Consider the following 19,273-nt stretch of genomic DNA (forward strand, 5'->3'; position numbering starts at 1 on the left):
AGTTATCACCGCTACTTGAAACAGGCAATATATCGTTACATATCGGCGAATCAAAACACCTACTTCATTAATTATATTTCCTCCGTTGTGGTATCATCACCTCTGATATCTGTGTCGTCACCAGTCTTGTCCGCTGCAGCCTCAACCTCCGCAGGTTCGGTTGCTGGGACCGCGGCATCTGTCGTAATAGCGGGTTTTACCTTCCCGTGATCCCTCACGTAGTTAAGTGAACCTTCTGCATTTGTAACACTTTTCTCGCTGAGGCCTTTCTTCCAACCGTGCTCGCTATTTAAAAATTCGTCAACTTGTTTTTTCTTTGAGTCTTTTTCCTGGCTATTGAGAGACGCCATTTTGATTGGGAACTTGTTGGTGGCGGATCTGGTAAAGAGATCTTTGGAGTTTGGTTCAATCTGTAGTTCATAGTTCTCGGGGTTAACTTGAATGCGAAGCGAGGAGACAGATTGACCTAAAGGAGAAGCCCTCTCATCATCGCTACCCTGCTCATCTTCTCTCAAGTTTTTAACGAGGAACGGAACCTTGATCTCTTCATGCGAGACCCCTTCAGTAGGATGCGAAAGAGCATATGAGGTCAGATAATACTGCCACCGATCTTTGAGAGATTCAGGCTCTTTTAATGTGAGGTCATCCACTGCAACAAATTGTATACAGACGTGGCTAGTCTGCTGATTATATTCAATCCGGAACATGTTATCTGAGAGACCCATGTGTGATCTAACCTGCAGTCGGTACAGAATTTGGTCCCGCCTACTAGTGCTGGCTGAAGTCCTATCCTTCTCGAATAAAACTGCAATTTCTGAGGTCTTCGCATCAGCTATGATAGTGTGCATATGTTTGACCAACCATTGCACGACTTTATCGACTGTATAAAGTTTAAAAGCCTTATTCTTGTATGCTTGACGCAAACTCTCCTCGAACCATTGGTGTTCGATGTCATTTTCAATCAAGCGCTTGCAGAGATTGAGTAATTGCTCATAGGCGTCCGATTCTTTGAAGTCCAAACCCATATCACTTAGCTGGTTTGATAGCAGATTCAAGTCCTTTGCGAACTCGGAAATTTTTCTACTTTTTATCTCTGCAGTAACAGCTTGGTTTATACTCTTGACCTCATGCAGACGCTGGTATAAGGTAGTCAAATGGCGGAAAAACACATATATGTTTGCATTTGCAAACAAGTTATACGTGCTTCTATTTGGAACATAGCCGTGGTCGTTCGCTTCCTCAATCACACTTCCGAGAAGCCAAGGTTTTTTGGCTTCTTCTGTGATGATCTCTTCATCGCCATTGACATGTGCATCGCTGTCGGGTAAATCTTGATCATCCGATGATGCACCTTCATCATGTGTACCATCACCCTTCCTTGTGTGCTTGCTCTTGCCTTTGAGCATATCTCTCAAAATATGATCATCCTGTCTTTTTCTTTTACGTGACGGCGTTGCCAGTGCTGATCCCCTCTCGTCGTCAGATGGTGAATGAGACTCCTGCTGTCCAACATTGTCAAACTTATCATGCGGGATAGCAAAGAATACTGACAGGAAGCCTTTGAAGAACTCTAAGAGTCTTTCTTTGTCACCACTCGAGTAAGTGGTGCTGTGATTTATGAAAACGGAAACCAGTTCCAAAATGTCGAATAGAACTCCCTTGTCTACCAAATCATACTCCAATTGACTTTCTGGCTTTGGCGTGAACGGATAAATTCGCTTATTTGTCTGGTCCACCTTGATGCTGCTAATCTCGGATATTAGCTGTTTTGCAGTGAGCAGCTTCTTATCAGCCTGTTTAAACGTTAAACCTAAGTGGTCCAAGGACTTGTAAAATACCTTCTGCTCAAGCTCTCTCCACACCTTGTTCCACTCCCTCTGAGCCCGCCTCCATTCCTCATCTTTTTGTTTCAGTCTTTTCAAAACTATGGGGACAGAAACAGAGGGATTCTCATGGAGGGCATCAATGATTTCGAAACCCCTGTCCTTATCATAAATTTTCCTGATGACTTTTTTGTAAATTGTCAATGATGTGTGACCCAATCCAGGTGGTAGTTTGAATGTTTGCTTTTCTTCGGGCGTCATACTGGCGATCTTATTGGCTATTGTCTCGAGTGTCTGAATAGTTCTCAAGTTCGCCTCAATGTAAAAATCGTACTCATGTCGCTCTTCTTCTATTTTGAACAACGTCTCCTCGTATTGATTCTTGCGATGAGCAATGAAACCGGAGTCTTCGGAAGCCCATACTGGATGTCCGACCCACTCATCGTTCAAGACCTCCCAGCACATAGCGTCTCTGCCGGAGCAGGGCATAAAGGTGTCTGTCTTAGGCAGCTTTTTGTAACTGGGACAACAGGCCTCACACATGTCGAGATCCAGTCTATGCTTTTCATGCATGACATTTTCAATGCATTTAGGTTTCTCAACGTAGTTGACGAAACTTTTGAACCAATCGAATAGCTCTATATTGCCTCCCAGGTAGTGTTCAATTTTATCCACAAGTTCATCTGTATCGATCAAATCTTGAGAGTAAAGGTTCAAGATTTTGAGAAATTCCATGTAAATCTGTTTATTTCCCATGTACTTCTTAGCTCTGTCGAAAAACGATGTTTCTTCGATCAAGGTTATATCACTTTCAAGAGGTCTAATCGGTTCAGGAATAACAGGTACAAGGCTGGGGTCTAAGTCTATCTCCGGCCTCGACGTTGGTTCCATATACTGAATGTCCTGGTAATGCAATGAAGGTGGAGCAAAGCCGCCATCAATGGGACCACGCACTTCAGACAGTGGCAAAGTTTTGTTAGCCATTCCCTGAGCAGGGAGCTGAGCCGGTGGCTGTGAAGCCCGTGATGGGATGCTTGGAGCCCCACTTTGAACAGCTGGAAGGCTTATAGGTGGTTCATTGTCGCGTCCGTTGATGGGAGGAGAAAAACTTCCCAAGGGGGGTAGATTTTGGGCCCTAGGTTGTTGTCCTGGGAAAAAAGCGGGTCCACCATTATAAGACTGCTGCAGGTTTTGTCTATGCTGCTCCATCTCTTGGCGTTGACGTAATTGAGATTGGTCCAGGTGTTGATCTGGTTGAACATGTCCCGGTAGCAAGGCGCCTTGATTCATTTGCTGTATTTGGAGTTGTTGATGCTGCTGTAGTTGTTGCAAGTGTTGCAAATGCTGTTGTTGCTGCTGTTGTATTTGCTGCATTTGTTGTTCGTGAGCGGCAGTGGCATCGGGTAAAAACTTTTTGAAATCGTCTAGTAAATCCGGCGCATTTTGAAACAACGTGGTTACCTGGGCGTAAACCTCATGAATAGGCTTTTGTTCCCTTTGATAAGTCTGAAGAATCTCCAAGAAATGCTTGTAAATGTCGGGCTGATCTGCAAATCTGGTTTTGATTTTGTTGACATAACTGATAGCATGGCTAAACTCCACATCTCCAGTGCTTCTGGCTGCCAGATACGGCTGGGCGGTCTGGAGCGGCTGTTGTTGAGCCTGAAGACTTGAGGGTGACTGATCAGGTTGTTCCATTTGCTGCTGCGGCTGCTGTTGCTGTTGCTGTTGCAGACTTTTGGCTGGGAATATGGCTTGAGGCCCTGGTAATGTAGGTTGACCGGTCTCGACAATGCTGGATCCACGGTCTGTGGCAGTAGTTGCAGTTGCAGTTGCAGTGCCCTGAGGTGTGGAGGTTTCGCTCAAAGGGTTTGATAGTGATGGAGCGCCGACTCCCGGGGCGTTAAGAGCCATCTCATGCTGGTCCAGCCGCGTTGGACGATGTGGGTGGCCGTCGAAGGGCGTCGTGACCGAGATAAAGTTTGGGTCGTTGGCGTCCTGAGCACACTCTATTCTGTAGCCCTGAGGCAAAAACGTGTTCAGACCCTGGATGAGCACGGGATAGCCCTTGAACAAGGTCGAGATCCGCTCGATGACCCCCAGTGTGTCTATGGCCTGCGACTTGTAGTCTTTCATGATATCCAAAAAATGGTTGTACACGTCTGGCCGACTGTTGAACTGAAATTTGACCTGTTCCAGATACGACAACGCGTCTTTGAAGTTGAGCGGTTTGAACGAGCCGTCCGGGATGTGTTCTGCCGGCACATTCGGCAGCTGCTGTTGTTGTTCTGCAGGCAATGGGTTGTCCAAACTCGCCACGGAAAAGCCCTTGGAACGTCCCACAAACGGCAATCGCTGCTGCGGCTGTTGCTGTTGCTGCTGCTGTTGCTGCTGCTCCCCGGCGTGGTGTCCGTTGTTTTCCAGCCCGCTGATCGACGGAAGAACGAACTGCTGCAGTTGTTGTTGCACCGGGCCCTGGCTTGGCACAGATTGAAGATTATCTGAGCTCTGAGACATCCTAGAAACTCCGTAAAAAAACCCACGTATACCTCTGAACTCGTACTTTCCCTTCTGCTAGTCTTCTGCAGTCCTATAGTCTCCGGGAATGCCCTATTTCGCCTTAAAGTCCTCAGTTTTCCACGTTTGATCAACTTTAATTTGTGTGTTGTATAGTTTAGCTAGGGACAAATTTTTTTTCTTCAAAGGGGGGGGCGGTTATCGAATATTTCGAAAACATAAAAGACGCCATGAATGTTTTCTCGTTCTCAATGATCTTTAAATTTCAAGAATTATAATAAAATCTATAGCACAGGAAACTAGACTGATGGTGTTAACACAGGTTTGGAAAGCAAGATTTGAAGAGGTCAAGAGGCGATTAGTGGTTGAATTGACTGCTAGATAAATCAGCGAGACAGAAATTACCAGTCACGGCGGTTTCAACGAGGTACGACACTCCTAGGACCCACAATGAACGCACCAGACAGATTCGAACTGTTTCTACTGCCCGAGGGAGAAGCCAAACTCAAAGTGGACCCAGATACCAAGGCCCCGAATGCGGTGATTGTCACGTTCGAGAAAGAAGACCACACACTCGCAAACCTGATACGCGGAGAGCTTTTGGAAGACGCAAAAGTTCTGTTTGCTGCGTACAAGGTGGAACATCCGTTGTTCGCACAGTTCAAAATGAGAATCCAAACGGTGGAGGGCTACGACCCGAAAGAAGCGCTCAAAAACGCGTGTAACGGGATCATCTCGAAACTGGGCCAGTTGCAATCGAATTTTGAAACGGAATGGAACCTGCAAACGCTGGCGTCGGAAGACAACTATGCGATGTAGCGGGCAGGCAGTTCACGGACGTACACATACAAACAGGCGCACGCATACAAACAGGCGCACGCATACAAACAGGCGCACGCATACAAACAGGCGCACGCATACCAACAAACACAAGCAATAACACAAGCAATAACACAAGCACCCGCCATCCCCCTGTATTATAGTATTTAGTTTGACGAATCAAGAAATTACAAGCTGTTTCCTTTAAATTACTGAGGCTCTCCATCTGTCTCTCTCCCTCTCTCTCTCTCCTACTTTTATCAAGCTATCCCTGTATTCATACACATCAAATATTATTCTCACAAACACCCAGGCTATATCTGTGGCTGCGCGGTAGACACAATCGCGGCTTTCTGTTTGAGACCCTCCTTCATCATGAATATCTTGTCAGAAAGGTCGATGTCCGGATGCTCGGGCAGCTCGCCAGCCTTGAGCAACTCGACGGTTGGATATGTAGAGCTTTCGCGATCGGGCGAGATGTAAGTGATCAACGAACCACCTTCAGATATGGCAAACTTGTGATGGTCTTTGAAATTGAACTGGAACGTGCCGTCGCTCAGCTCAAACATCACGTATTGTTTATAGCGCGTGTATCTTCGAAGAAAAACATCGTCCTTGTGATATTCTTCGCGAACGAAAGTCGAGATCCTGCTCAAATTCGCCTTCATATATTTCGAAAAAAAGTCCACCACCTCCAGATGTCTTGCCAATTCTTGTGGTTTGTCAGTCAAGTTGTAATGACTCGCAACCCACCCTTCTCTATCGTCATAGCTGATATACCAAAACTCTTCTGCGTCAGCAAGCCTCAGTACCGTGGTACCATTATTAAAAAGTACACCAATGTCATCTGTCGACAATTGATATGAAAAGCCATGTTTGTTAGAATAATCCACCCATTTCGTCACTACGATAGGATTCTTGAGCTTCGGCAGTCTTGATTTAGGAAGTCCACCCATACGTTTTTGAGCTTCTGCTTCCAAGATACCATTGAGCGTCAAATGGCATTCACTTGCCAAGATTCGTAACGAAATTTCAGACTTAATAGCATTAGTTGAAGTGGCAACGAGGTCTCGTTTGAGAGTGGCCTGTTGTGCTCTTCTAATTCTTGCTTCACGAGCCAGATCATTAAGCTTCTTTTGAGCATCGAGATCAACAACTTCCTGGTACTTGTTTTTAGTTCCACCTGGCGATAACGACTGTGGTAAAATTGTTCTACTTCGTTCTTGTTCGAGGTCGTTCTTCACAAGTTTGATAGGATCTTTGGTAGAAGATGATGAAGCTGATGTTAACCCAGATCGCGTCATACAAGCTTTAAAGTTCGCCTGAGATTGAGCCATATCCAGATAATCGTAATTTGGTCCAGAACTTAACGTTTGTGGGTCTATTCTGGGCGGAAATAAGCCCCGGAACCAAACATAATCCATGATTTCATCTAAAGATGGTCTCTCCAGAGGATCTATGGAAAGTATGTCTTCGATCAAAACCATGGCGTCGGGAGAAATGCTTTTGTCCTTTGGAAAAGCGTAGTCTCCGGCCTTGATACGCTCATAGATGATGTTGACTTCCTTTGCTTGGAAAGGTGGTTTACCCACTAGCAAAGCGTATATCATTACGCCGCAAGACCAAATGTCAACCTCATACGAATGGCCTGTATGCTTGCCCGTAAGGACTTCTGGCGCTATGTAGTTAGGCGTACCGCACACAGTGAATTTACGTTCTCTATCGTTAGCCAACACGGCAGCTAGTCCGAAATCTCCGATCTTCAAATTGTAGTTGCTGTCGAAGAATATGTTCCCGAGTTTCAAGTCTCGGTGGATAACTCTTCTGCTATGCATATATTTCACGGCACCTATGATCTGGGTAGTGAAGAACCGCACTTCCGGCTCTGTGAGTACTCTCCTGGCTTTGAGAAGATCCATGAGCGAACCGTTGGGACAGATCTCGAGCAGGATGTACACGTTGGTATCGTCTTCGAAACAATCAACAAATTGGACGATATTGAAATGTCGCATGCTTTTGTGGATTTGAATTTCAGACAGAAGCTTTTTACGAGTTTTTTCCGATTTGATCGAGATCTTGGCCACCGTCTTGGCGGCAAAAATTTTGCCCGAGTCGTCTTTGATCTGGAAACACCTTGCGAAGCCTCCCTCTCCAAGAAAATGGCCTCTCCGATAATCCCTACCGCGAGTCTTGATTAGAGACGGGGGCGTTTTGCACAGAGCAGAAAGCTTTTCCTTCTTCTTTTTGGGGGCCGGCTGCTTGTGTTGGTCATGATGATGGTCTGGACGCTTATTGCTGGTATGCTGCAGATTTTCCTTTCCAACGGTGTATTTTGTTGGGGTGTAAACATTGTTTGTCCTTGTGTTCAGTTGTCGTTCATTAACGATCTGCAGTGGGGCTGCGGACATTGTAACGGTGGCAATTGATACAACAACTGCTCCGATATTGGTCAAAGTATGTGTGTAGTCACCGGAATATACACTTTTGTGGCAGAAATTTCAAGCGCTGTGTCAAATTTCAAGAATTCAGAATCCAAAGCTAGACACTCACTCTTTCAGTCTCTCCTAGCACGCTGCCGCTAACTGTGGGAACGATTTTAACACTCTTCACTTTTAAAATCTCAACTCTTTCCAGTGAGAATGATAATCCACGGTTTATGGTCAATTTCTCGGGAAAGGTCAGGTTTGAACCGTTTGCAAAACACCAAACTCGAGACAATCGTACTGGCACAAAACAAGTAGACCTTTGACGATAGATACCTGGCACTATGCCCTACAAGTCAAGCTTATTGTATGTTTTTTGAATGTTTTCGTTGTCTAGACCTAAAGTGATGTTGAAGTTTTTCGATAAGTAAACAATTGAATTTGAATGTTATGTCTGGGGACCAAAACAGGAAAACGTCAATACAGAAAGAAACTCCAAGACGGCGTAAGAGCAGTGTGAGTTTGTAGCTTTGTAGTTCGAAAAGGGCAAAGACGGAGTTCCTATGTAGATGTGCGTGGTTTTACGTAGTCTCCACGTAGTCTGCATGTAGTTTTAACGCAGTTTTAAAGCAGAGGGTGCAACCTATCGCGTCGTTTCTGACTACGGCTTGTTTTCGATAAACTTGAGTCCTTGGACAGTAAACTTGAATCCTTAGCCGAGAAAAGGATAGCACTTGGGCTGCTAGGTAGTATCTTCTAGTTTGAAATGTCTTATTCCTGCGTGTGACGTCCTATTCATCTCTGTTTGTAGAGCTATGCCAAATTAACGTAACTAAAGTATAGATATGTGCAAATAAGGAAACCTCAGTTTAGTAGGTCTGTGCATGACTGCTATCATACTGCCAGACTCCTGATAGGAGAAATGTCCTGTTTTAGGAGGTACGGTGGTCTACGAAGTCGGATTGAAGAACAGCCTGGTTGATGATGGGTTTTCTACGAAACAAACCATGTAGAGACTACAAGCGACCCAATCTCAACTAGCATGAAGTTCTGTGATGCTCGACTAGAAGCTCAATAGTTTCCCTCGGCCGCTCACTCACTTGATGCCTTATATACATGTCAAATTCCATTAACTTCATTCTTTCACTATCCTCTATTAAGACGATGGTTTAAATTGATGTATATGTAGTAGACAGATTTTTGAAAAAAAATCTGTTATATATAGCAGACCCTCAACTCGTCTTGACTTGATCTCTGTGACTCCGGATTTGCTGTACTAGATCTCGACGCTAACTTCAGTAAAATTGCCAAACCAATGACTGTAAAACTAAAGGAAGACACCTCTTCTGACGAAGAAGATGCACCTCTCTCAGCAGCCTTTCAGCGTAATAAGCGAAAAATCGAAGATTCAGATGAGGAAAATGGTAGCTCCAAAATCAAGGATGAGGACATTGAGTCCGCTGACAGTGATGCAGCGCTTTCGAAAGTTGCAAATTCTCGAAAAACTGTGAAAAAGGCTAAGAAAACCATGCAAAAAAGCGATGGTGGTAGTAGTAGTGTCAAGGCGAAAAAGCCAAGGGCCAAAAAGGCGACACCACCGGCGAAAACCACCAAATCACCTAAAAAAATCCCCAAACGAGAACATTCCGTCGAGCAGCAGAATGCAGACCCGGAAGACAGCATTAAAGAGACCAGCGAAAGTGCCGATGAGTTCAAGTGGTGGGAAAAGGAAAACGACGACGAAACCGTCAAATGGACCACCCTAAAGCACAACGGTGTTATTTTTCCTCCCACGTACGAGCCTTTGCCTTCGCACGTCAGGCTCTACTATGCTGGGAAACCCGTTGATCTCCCGCCCCAGGCAGAAGAGGTTGTGGGCTTTTTCGCAGCTTTGCTGGAATCGGACCATGCCAAGAATCCGGTCTTCCAGAAAAACTTCTTTGAAGACTTTCTAGAGGTGCTCAAAGAGAGCGGTGGGACCCGCAATGGTGTTGAGATCAAGGAATTCGAATTATGCGATTTCTCCAAGATTTTCGACTACTACCAGCTGCAAAAAGAGCAGAAAAAGCAGCTCAGCTCACAGGAAAAGAAGAAATTAAAAGAGGAAAAGGAGGAGTTGGAAGAACCTTACAAATACTGTTTTCTTGATGAGCGCAAAGAACAGGTCGGGAATTTCAGAATTGAGCCCCCAGGGCTATTTCGTGGTCGTGGTGCGCACCCAAAGACAGGCAAGCTGAAAAGACGAGTTTATCCCGAAGATGTGGTGCTCAATCTCGATAAAGATGCTGAAATTCCAAAAGCGCCAGAAGGTCACAATTGGGGTGAAATAAGGCACGACAATACCGTGCAATGGCTAGCTATGTGGCGAGAAAATATCTCGAATTCGTTCAAGTACGTGCGATTTGCCGCTAACTCATCTTTGAAAGGTATGAGTGACTTCAAAAAATTCGAAAAGGCCCGCCAATTGAAGGACTACATTGAAGCGGTCAGGAGAGATTACACCAAGAATCTCAAAAGTAAGGTCATGCTGGAAAGACAGATTGCAGTTGCATGTTATTTTATCGATGTGTTTGCGCTAAGAGCAGGCGGGGAGAAGGCAGACGACGAAGCAGACACTGTGGGCTGCTGTTCTTTGAGATACGAGCATGTTACGTTGAAGCCTCCCACAACGGTCATATTCGACTTTCTTGGTAAGGACTCTATCAGATTTTACCAGGAAGTTGAGGTAGAAAAGCAAGTTTTCAAGAACCTTACATTGTTCAAGAAACCACCAAAGAAGCCCGGCCACGACTTGTTTGATAGACTGGACCCATCACTATTGAACAAGCACCTTCAAAACTACATGCCCGGCTTGACAGCTAAAGTGTTCCGTACCTACAACGCTTCCAAGACAATGCAGGATCAATTGGACCTGATTCCGAATGAAGGAACAGTCGCGGAAAAGCTTTTGAAATACAATGCCGCCAACAGAACAGTTGCCATCCTGTGTAACCATCAAAGGACCGTGACAAAGGGTCATGCTGCATCGGTGGAAAAGGCCACCGCAAGGATCGAAGAAATGGAATGGCAGAAAGTTAGACTGAAAAAATCGATCATGCAGCTGGACAAGTCTGAGGTCAAGAAGAACCCCAAGTATTTTGCTGAGGTCAACGATCTTGTCAAGGAACAGGAAGCCGCCATTCACAAACGGGTCATTGAGAAGGAGCGGGAAAAATTCGTCAAAAAGTTTGCTCGCGACAACGAGAAACGCAAATTCGACAATGAGGAACCCCTGCCGGAGTCTCAGCTTCAGGAGTGGATGCAAAAAGTGGATGAGACGGAGAAGGCTTATGCGGAGGAGCTCAAGACCGGCAAAGTACAAATAACGAACAGCGACGTGGAAAAACTCAAATCGCAGGTTGAAAAACTCGAGCAAAGAATTGAAAACTACACCACTCAGCTGAAGGACAAGGAGGACAACTCCCAGGTTTCCCTGGGCACTTCCAAGATCAACTATATCGACCCCAGATTATCAGTGGTGTTTTGCAAGAAATACGGTGTTCCCTTGGAGAAAGTTTTTACAAAGTCGCTACGAGACAAGTTCAAATGGGCTGTGGAGTCCGCTGACGAGAACTGGCGGTTCTGATCCACTGAACACGGTTCCGTTAACCGAATGTGTATACGTAGTTCATGCGCTAATGTAAAGTATACGCTTTGGTTCTGCATATTTTTTCGTGCTTAAAGGCCAACATGGGATTTTTCGCGTACCGGGTGAAAAATCGCGTCTTGATCGGCACAGGACGACGCAAGGGCCAACTACGAAAGATGCAATTGACCCATGAACGGGAGCATATATAAGATCCTATGTAGCATTTGTATAGACTTTCTCATAGCTAGGTTGTTTTCAGTCCAACGGAAACCGGGGTTTTTGTAGACACGCTTTTGAACAGAACTGTAATGAAGTTAGGAACGGTATATTGTACGTTTTGTACTTTAATGCTAACTGCGTCTGCCAATCGAGACTTTGATAGAACTTTCCAGATGCTTATCAAACGCGGAATGTCCTCTACTTCAGCAAACCCGCCTCTGATACAGCGTGAGTTGCCCACTTTGACGGCAAGCTCAAACTCTTCAAGTGCAAGCACTGGTGCCACAGCTACATCAACCATCTCTTCTTCCTACAGCGCGACCTTCACGCCAGTGGTGCCGGATACCGCTGGAAGCAAAGAGATTTACCGAACGGCGTATCCCAGTGGTACAGTTTTCGTTATTGTTGGGGCCATAATCGGATTTTTTGGGGTCGTTTTTTCGTCGATCTGGGCGATCTTCGCACTACGGGGGTGGTTGAGTGCACGTCGTGAGTACCGGGAACGGTCCGTTGAAGCCCGGTTCCAATCGGATCCTTTTATGTTCCACTCTCGAGATTCAGACACCGATTACTCGGACGGTTCTTCCCACAGCGACATATCGGAGAAGGTTTTGAAGACCAGAAGCTCTAAACGACCAGTTTTGAGCACTTTTAACTCCCAGTCCACGATAGATCTATTACAAAACGGAGCGTTCACTACCAACACCATTTCACAAGCTGAACGTCAATCGATGTTCATATCACCTACGGAAATCATGAAAAATACGGCTAACGGCAACGGTCTGCCGTCTCAAGGAACACCACAGTCGGAGTTCTCGGAGTTTTCAGGACCGGTACAAGCTGCACAGGTCTTAGAGCATTCTGATCCTCTGTATCAATTCGCATATGGTGAGCCACGCTCTGTAAGGCCTCCAAGTATCCATTTAGAGAAAATGTTTGACGAAGAGCTGTGAGGAGGCGGTACAGTGCCAAGTGAGGGGAAAGGCAGAAGATAATGCTGAACCTGGGAAGACGAGTTGAAGTTAAACTGAGACTGTTCGATGGGAGAAGTTAGAAAGCGGTAAAAGCTAACATAGATCATGTGATAACCACATGACTTTCACATGATTTTTACACCACGTGTATATCACGCACAAGTCACGCCTCTATAGATCAGTGGCGAAAAATTTAATAATTCCCGAGATATATTGTAAATGTAGTAGTATATAAAGAAGAAGCATTATGGCGATGAGAACTTTGAATAAGAGATAGAAGCATCCAAATTTAAGAGCATATACTCTTTTAAAGTACCAAACCCATATCAACTCACTCAACAACAATAATGGCACGTTCTAGAGGCGGCGTTAGATCCAGACCAGCTCCAGCTCAGACCCGTTCGGCTTCCACCATGGCTGCCCAGCCCCATCAACAACAGCACACTCCAGCATCAACTCATCAGTCTAATGCTTATTCACACCCACAGGCGGGTGCCCAGACTCGTCAGCCAGGTCTTTTTTCGCAAATGGCTTCTACCGCTGCCGGTGTGGCAGTTGGTAGTGCTGTGGGTCATACTTTGGGTGCTGGTCTCACCGGAATGTTTTCCGGGTCTTCCAGTGCTCCAGCTGCCGAACAACAACAGCAGATGGTGTCCAATCCAGCTCAACAGCAGACTTTTGCCCAGGAACAGGCTAGAGGCTGTGACGTCGACGCCAGAACCTTCACTAGATGTTTGGAGGAAAACAGCGGAAACATGCAAATTTGCGATTTTTATCTGCAGCAGCTAAAGGCGTGTCAAGAAGCTGCTCGTCAGTACTAAAAATTGTCGTTCTGATGATGATGGCGCTCTAAGACAGACGGGGTGCGCTTCAGGGGTCTTGAACGGTGGATTAAGCGGAGGTCAACGCTTTCAATCACCGAGACCCATTTCCATATTCTTTTGATACATATATGTATGTATTGCTGGACCTCAAGATTAATGAACAATCTGGGTCCAAAACACAGATTCGCATGAACCTGTTACATTGTAAAGTGTAAATAGTCAAAGCAGGTTGAAAAAACGAATGTCAGGATTGTGAACAATCGGGAGTGGACGCGCCAATCTGGGATTAAAATGTGGAATAGTTGTTACAAGGAGAAAACGCTAAGGGCTCTATTGAGCAACGGCAACCTTATTCAGTGTCGATGGGAGGGCATCGCTATTCATTGGTATAGTCGTCGATAGTGATGATGGTCTGTAATCTACGTTATGGTATACGAGTCAAGCTCGGAATGTAGCGTTATATTTAAACGACACCCATTGCAACAGAAGCCATTGGACGTATATGCTAATAGCTGCTCCCACTCTTGTTGCTCGAAACCTTTTCATTCTTCTGTAAATGAAATTCGTGACATATCTCTTGTTGGGATCACCGTATACGTATCACTTCCGGCTCAACGACTTCGAGTTCCCAGCCAGTAATAGCACAATCGTTCCAAGAGTCTACGAATCAGATCAAGCATCCCGGTTAGTATTTTTCCACGTGAAGAAGTGATGGGGTATCTTGATTATAATTGTGAAATGAGCTGGAGAATTGAATAGCACCAGCGACACACTCGTGTAAAGGTACCTTTCCCGGAGTCACCAAATTCTAAAAGTGTAAGGCCAGCTACATGAATCCATAGCAGCTTCACCTATCAAAGTGATTTTAAAGTCACTGTCTGATGAAACCGGAATTCATTGACATCCAATATCATCATATTCTCTATAATTTCGCATGGCAACTTCATCACTGTCAAGGAAAGTACTCACGAATTCTGTACTCGACCTCCCCTTTCAAAATTAGTAAATAAACATCATCATCTTCTTCTTCCTGAAACTATAACACCCCGTAAGATCCATCCCACATACGAAATCACCTCCGATCTGACCGAATCAGCTGAATAGTTCAGGCTGGAACCATCCTAATCACACACATAACATGAAGACCCTGCAAATCCTTTTCTCTCGGGTCGCAAAACATAACGCTAGCACTGGTACTCTTCATACAGCAGGCATCGGAAGTTGGTCTGGAATTTTGCAACTTTCAGCCAGACGATTGGTGCATAGTACGCTCCGCAAAGACCACACGACCCTTTTAAGCAACGACAAGCTCGCTAGCTTTAATGTGCTGAGTTTGAAAGCCCTCAAGAATGAGTGTCGCAATCGAGGGCTGAAGATTTCAGGCAGAAAGGGAGAACTTGTAGACCGTATTTTGGCGTTTGAAAACTCAAAATCACTACCTGGAACATCCAGCATAGCCAGCTCTGTGCGTCAGCTGCATTTTTCGAGAGCTGTTGGCCAGAAAGGAGATTCCAGACCCGTGGACGACGTAAAGCTTCCTGACGTTGCAGCTACCGAAGATGCGTTGCAGTCGCTTGACAAGGAGTACATTGTGCACATAACACCACTTTCTGAAAGTGCAGACCAGAAACCAGTCACGATGCTGGAAAAAGAGCTTCTTGCCACGGAAAACAGCCCGTTGGACAAAACACCTCAAGTCTCGACCACAGACCACGACAAGGTGATTTTCCAAGCGGACGCCCCAGAAGACAGTCTCGACATCGTAAATGAGGAGTATGAGACCGCCAAGAACAATGATGCAGACGCAACGAACAAAAGCGACCCATCGAAGGAATCGGACTCATTGGAGTCCAGAGACAAGACTTTTCTCCTAAGCGTGGCGGGACTCGTGGCAGGGTGGTGGTCGCTCAAGCTCTGGTCCAAAAAGGGCGATCGTGAGCACTAAAAGGAATTTGTTTGGATCATGATGAAGGAACAAAAGCAGTTTACTTCATCCGGTAGGAAAATCATCAACAGAATCGAAGAAAAAAATCAACTTAGGTACGTAAAACACTCTAACGCAGTTCAATTTTTGAGGGTTGCTCTTTCCGCAGTATCACCAGCTTTGTTTTTGGCATTCTGTCGCTTCAAGCTGAAGATTCGTTTTTCGAACGACTTCATGACATGTTCCGCGGCGCTTTTCCCGAAAATGGATGCCACATTGTTGTACAGACTGCTTTTGAATTGAAACTCGAGGCACAGTACTGCCTCTGTAGCACTGGGCCTCAACGGGTGCGGTTTGATGCACCAATGTGTTTGCAATGCGTTGAACAAGCTATGGGTCAATGAATTGGCCACCACAGTGTAATTGCCGTTTTTTTCCTGCACACATTGGACTTCACACTCGAGGCTCTCATCGTAGTGCAGAAATCCGACCGTCAACCCAGCCTGAGTCGGCCTTCCTGTTGCTTCATCTTTTTTGGTAACGACCGATTCCGTGCAGTATTTCATGAACTTTTTATAATCTGATATGTTAGAAACAACGTCGTAGACATCGGCAGCTGGTGCATTTATGGTTCTGGCTAGCAAGAATCTCTGCTGTTCTGACAAGTTTCTGGCCGCATTTGTGAACGCTCTTGGATTGTGAAGCTGGAGACTTCTTTGAATTGACAAACTAAAGATTCTGCTGGTGCTTTTTATCATCAGTAGTTGGAGTTTGCTTTTGATCTAGGTATTCGCTTTCTTTCAAGACTTTACATCTATGCTACCTTTGCATATATATTCAAACTTCAAGATCCAACTTGATAAATTTAACAACACTCCATGTGTGAATTGAGGGCTTGAGATTTGAGATGTCGTTTGAAATCAACTGGGAAGACGTCGGGGAAGATCCCGTTATCAACAATTCCATCAAGGCATTTCTCAATTCTCAATTGCAAGCTATCGCCCTGCCCAGTTATGTCAATAGTTTGCAGGTCACCAACTTTCGCCTTGGACATATACCACCAAAAATCACTCTTCGGGAGATCACAGACCCTTTGAGCGAGTTCTACGAGCACATTGCTAGTGAAAGTGAAGGAACGAAGCCAAAAGAGCATTTGAGGAAGCATTCAACTGACGGTAGTGACGGCCAAGACCAAGTAGATGATGATGAAGAAGAAGAAGCATTGAACGCAGGAAAAGACGGTTTTGAACCTGAACCGAAACCCACTAGCAATCCAAGCGATATGCAGTTTTTGGTAGAAGTGGACTACAAGGGCGATATGACGATAGAGGTCAATGCAGAACTAGCACTCAACTATCCCAGCCCGTCTTTCATGAGTCTTCCTGTGAAATTGTCGATCACGGATCTGGGCGTCCATGTACTGTGTTTGGTAGCCTATCTGTCGAAACAGCTGTTTATCAGCTTCTTGTGCGATGTGGCGGATCCTGTCTTGGATGCAAGAGAGTCTATAACCGATTCTGGAAGCTCAGCGTTTTTGGGCAAAAAATCACTTGAGAGAATCTCGCTGATCCGCAGCATCAAGATCGAAAGCGAAATAGGTGAACAAAACGATGTGGAAGGTTCTGTGCTGCGAAGCGTGGGCAAACTTGAACAGTTTTTACTAGAAGTTTTCAAAACTATTGTGAAGGTCGAAGCGGCATGGCCTAGCTGGATCAATTTGGACTTCAACGAGGACGATAGCGATCAGGAGGAGTAGACTGAGACTAGTGGTTGGCAACCTGTCAACCCATCGCAGATGTGCTTATCTCAACGGTCTTTGAAATTTTGAGAAGCCGATTTCACTAAATATCACAGCCAGCGAGATTTATGGTCTACATCGAAGGCATCCAGCAGAATTAATCATAAGCACACACGAATCTACATGCACTGTACGCAACAAGCGAATTGTTTCACTGAAAGTCGCGAACCATACACGGAGAAGCTAATTCCACCTGCGTTTTTGGTAGAAACCACCGGAACTCAAAAAGTTCTCATTCTGGCTTTCTGTTTCAAGAGTCAAGAAAAAACAACAAAACCATAACTTTTCCACAACGATTTAAGCTACAATAAACTCATCAAGCAGTGCATCTTGAAAGAGGTCCACCAAGTTTATAACTTTTTAGTTAGAAACAGCTTTCATGCTAAGCATTTCTTGGTATGCTTCAACCTTCAGCGGTTGTCCACTAAATAGCCGATTCTTAGACTACTAACAAAAGCTTCTTGAACCAGCTACTCTTGATCCAGATGCCCTTCAAGTTCCTGAAGTTCTTGTAGTTCTCAAAGTTCTTGAAGCTATCATCATCACCATAATAAATAGTCGTACAGTTAAGACAATCTTAGGCAAACTTCACATCAAACAACACATCCAAGACATCTGGATCATCAAGACAGCGGATCATGAATCTATTTGGTAACTTAGAGGATCCTTGGAAGTCTGGTCAAATTTCAGGCTCACCTGCCACGCAAAACGAATGGGCAAGTTTGAATACTGATCCACTAACGTCTTCTGGCATACTGCAGGCAGAGGCTGGACCAGCATCAACTTCAAAGGTTGAACCATTTTTAGGCCACAGAAGTAGGGAATCCAATGCTCCAGATGTGCAATTTGATACGTCTAGTCTGCTAATGGGACAACAGGGTGGTGATAGGACTGCTACAGTGGCTGGATGGGGCGATACTTTAGGAGACGTCAACAACCAAGTGTCTAGAGGCCTCTTGAAAGGCGATATGCTTACAGAAACACCATTTGCAGAATCTACAGATCAATCGAGTGAGCCCCATGTAAAGGAAGACTACGATAACTGGCTGCATGAGGTCAGAAAGACATATAATCCTCTGGCTCCTGACATTATCCTGGTAGAAGAATTACCGGAAAGGGAGGGCCTTTTATTCAAACATACAAACTACCTTGTGCGACACTTGGTGGAGCTGCCAGATACAGAGGCAGCTAGTGACAAGAGCGTGGTAAGGCGGTATTCGGATTTCGTGTGGCTGCAAGAGGTTTTGCTGAAGAAATACCCTTTCCGCATGATTCCTGACCTTCCACCGAAAAAGATCGGCTCACACAATGCAGACCCTGTTTTTCTTATCAAGAGACTCAACGGGTTGTCAAGATTCATCAATCTGCTCATAAAGCACCCGGTTCTTAAGACGGATGACTTACTTCTAACTTTTCTGACCGTTCCTACAGATCTGCTTGGCTGGAGGAAAAACGCTAGCTACGATACGACAGATGAGTTCACCGACAAGAAAATCAGTTCTTCCTTCATAAAGATGTGGCAAAAAGAGATGGCAGATCGGTGGAATGAAGCAGATGCCTCGATTGATACACTTTTGGATCTGTGGGCAAAAATTACAATCCTGGTAGAGCGATATGAGAAAAGAATGAAGTTTATCAGTCAAGACAGGGCTTTACTTGCATCAATCATTGATGATTTTGCTGGCAAAACAACGTGCATCTTCTCTTCCGAAACCAGCAACACTGTACAGGAAATAAACGATCATTTGGGGATGGTGTCCAAACACCTGGGAGCCTGCAACAAGATTGCCATTTCCGAAAGCGAGGACACGAAAAGAGAATTGTCGCCGCACTTTAGGACCTTTATAGATATTCTTCTCGCACTCAAAGGGCTGTTCGAAAGATACAAAATTATGGCAGGTAATACTGTCCCACAGCTTCAAAGACGCATTGAACTCAATACCGAACGTTTGGACCAGATGAAGGATAAGCCTGATTTGAAAGGTGCAGAGTACGATAAGGTAAAACAAAGCATTCAAAGAGACCGGAGAAGCATCGCACAACAGATGAATAAAAGCTGGCTCATAAGGGAATGTATCCTGGAGGAGTATGTTTATTTCCAAGAGACTCAATTTTTGATTTCGGACAGTTTTCAAAGATGGGCGAAGCTCAATATGAACTACATGGAATTAAACTCCAATGAGTGGGAAAAACTGTTGAGTGCTGTTGAAACAATGCCAACCTCGAGATAAAGCTCTTTTGAGTTGTCCTTTTTTCAATGGGCATGTAAATTTAGTCAAGAATGCAGCTGTGATGAGGTGTCATGACCTTGAACCAATACTTCT

General features: G+C 45.0%; 10 protein-coding genes across 10 annotated transcripts; 7 read left to right on the forward strand and 3 right to left on the reverse strand.

The window, feature by feature from the left end:
- Positions 1-71: 71 nt before the first annotated feature.
- Positions 72-4,340, reverse strand: SIN3 (LALA0S08e01376g1_1; the record flags this gene model as incomplete). Its single annotated transcript, XM_022770983.1, has 1 exon — positions 72-4,340. The coding sequence occupies one exon, from the start codon at positions 4,338-4,340 to the stop codon at positions 72-74; it is 4,269 nt and encodes a 1,422-aa protein (XP_022629608.1).
- Positions 4,341-4,790: 450 nt separating this feature from the next.
- Positions 4,791-5,159, forward strand: RPB11 (LALA0S08e01398g1_1; the record flags this gene model as incomplete). Its single annotated transcript, XM_022770984.1, has 1 exon — positions 4,791-5,159. One exon carries the CDS (start codon positions 4,791-4,793, stop codon positions 5,157-5,159), a length of 369 nt encoding a protein of 122 aa, XP_022629609.1.
- Positions 5,160-5,473: 314 nt separating this feature from the next.
- On the reverse strand, positions 5,474-7,567 carry CDC5 (LALA0S08e01420g1_1; the record flags this gene model as incomplete). The annotated part of the gene is made up of 1 exon (XM_022770985.1): positions 5,474-7,567. The coding sequence occupies one exon, from the start codon at positions 7,565-7,567 to the stop codon at positions 5,474-5,476; it is 2,094 nt and encodes a 697-aa protein (XP_022629610.1).
- A 1,330-nt stretch (positions 7,568-8,897) lies between these two features.
- Positions 8,898-11,207, forward strand: TOP1 (LALA0S08e01442g1_1; the record flags this gene model as incomplete). Its single annotated transcript, XM_022770986.1, has 1 exon — positions 8,898-11,207. One exon carries the CDS (start codon positions 8,898-8,900, stop codon positions 11,205-11,207), a length of 2,310 nt encoding a protein of 769 aa, XP_022629611.1.
- A 311-nt stretch (positions 11,208-11,518) lies between these two features.
- Positions 11,519-12,382, forward strand: CSI2 (LALA0S08e01464g1_1; the record flags this gene model as incomplete). Its single annotated transcript, XM_022770987.1, has 1 exon — positions 11,519-12,382. The coding sequence occupies one exon, from the start codon at positions 11,519-11,521 to the stop codon at positions 12,380-12,382; it is 864 nt and encodes a 287-aa protein (XP_022629612.1).
- Positions 12,383-12,750: 368 nt separating this feature from the next.
- MIX17 (LALA0S08e01486g1_1) lies at positions 12,751-13,224 on the forward strand (the record flags this gene model as incomplete). Its single annotated transcript, XM_022770989.1, has 1 exon — positions 12,751-13,224. The coding sequence occupies one exon, from the start codon at positions 12,751-12,753 to the stop codon at positions 13,222-13,224; it is 474 nt and encodes a 157-aa protein (XP_022629613.1).
- Positions 13,225-14,365: 1,141 nt separating this feature from the next.
- AIM34 (LALA0S08e01508g1_1) lies at positions 14,366-15,172 on the forward strand (the record flags this gene model as incomplete). The annotated part of the gene is made up of 1 exon (XM_022770990.1): positions 14,366-15,172. The coding sequence occupies one exon, from the start codon at positions 14,366-14,368 to the stop codon at positions 15,170-15,172; it is 807 nt and encodes a 268-aa protein (XP_022629614.1).
- A 119-nt stretch (positions 15,173-15,291) lies between these two features.
- Positions 15,292-15,909, reverse strand: COQ10 (LALA0S08e01530g1_1; the record flags this gene model as incomplete). Its single annotated transcript, XM_022770991.1, has 1 exon — positions 15,292-15,909. One exon carries the CDS (start codon positions 15,907-15,909, stop codon positions 15,292-15,294), a length of 618 nt encoding a protein of 205 aa, XP_022629615.1.
- A 149-nt stretch (positions 15,910-16,058) lies between these two features.
- On the forward strand, positions 16,059-16,907 carry MDM12 (LALA0S08e01552g1_1; the record flags this gene model as incomplete). Its single annotated transcript, XM_022770992.1, has 1 exon — positions 16,059-16,907. One exon carries the CDS (start codon positions 16,059-16,061, stop codon positions 16,905-16,907), a length of 849 nt encoding a protein of 282 aa, XP_022629616.1.
- A 680-nt stretch (positions 16,908-17,587) lies between these two features.
- Positions 17,588-19,180, forward strand: MVP1 (LALA0S08e01574g1_1; the record flags this gene model as incomplete). Its single annotated transcript, XM_022770993.1, has 1 exon — positions 17,588-19,180. One exon carries the CDS (start codon positions 17,588-17,590, stop codon positions 19,178-19,180), a length of 1,593 nt encoding a protein of 530 aa, XP_022629617.1.
- Between the last annotated feature and the right edge of the window lie 93 nt (positions 19,181-19,273).

This window comes from Lachancea lanzarotensis, scaffold LALA0S08 (genome assembly GCF_000938715.1).
Source record: "Lachancea lanzarotensis genome assembly LALA0, scaffold LALA0S08, whole genome shotgun sequence".
Lineage (NCBI taxonomy): Eukaryota > Fungi > Ascomycota > Saccharomycetes > Saccharomycetales > Saccharomycetaceae > Lachancea > Lachancea lanzarotensis.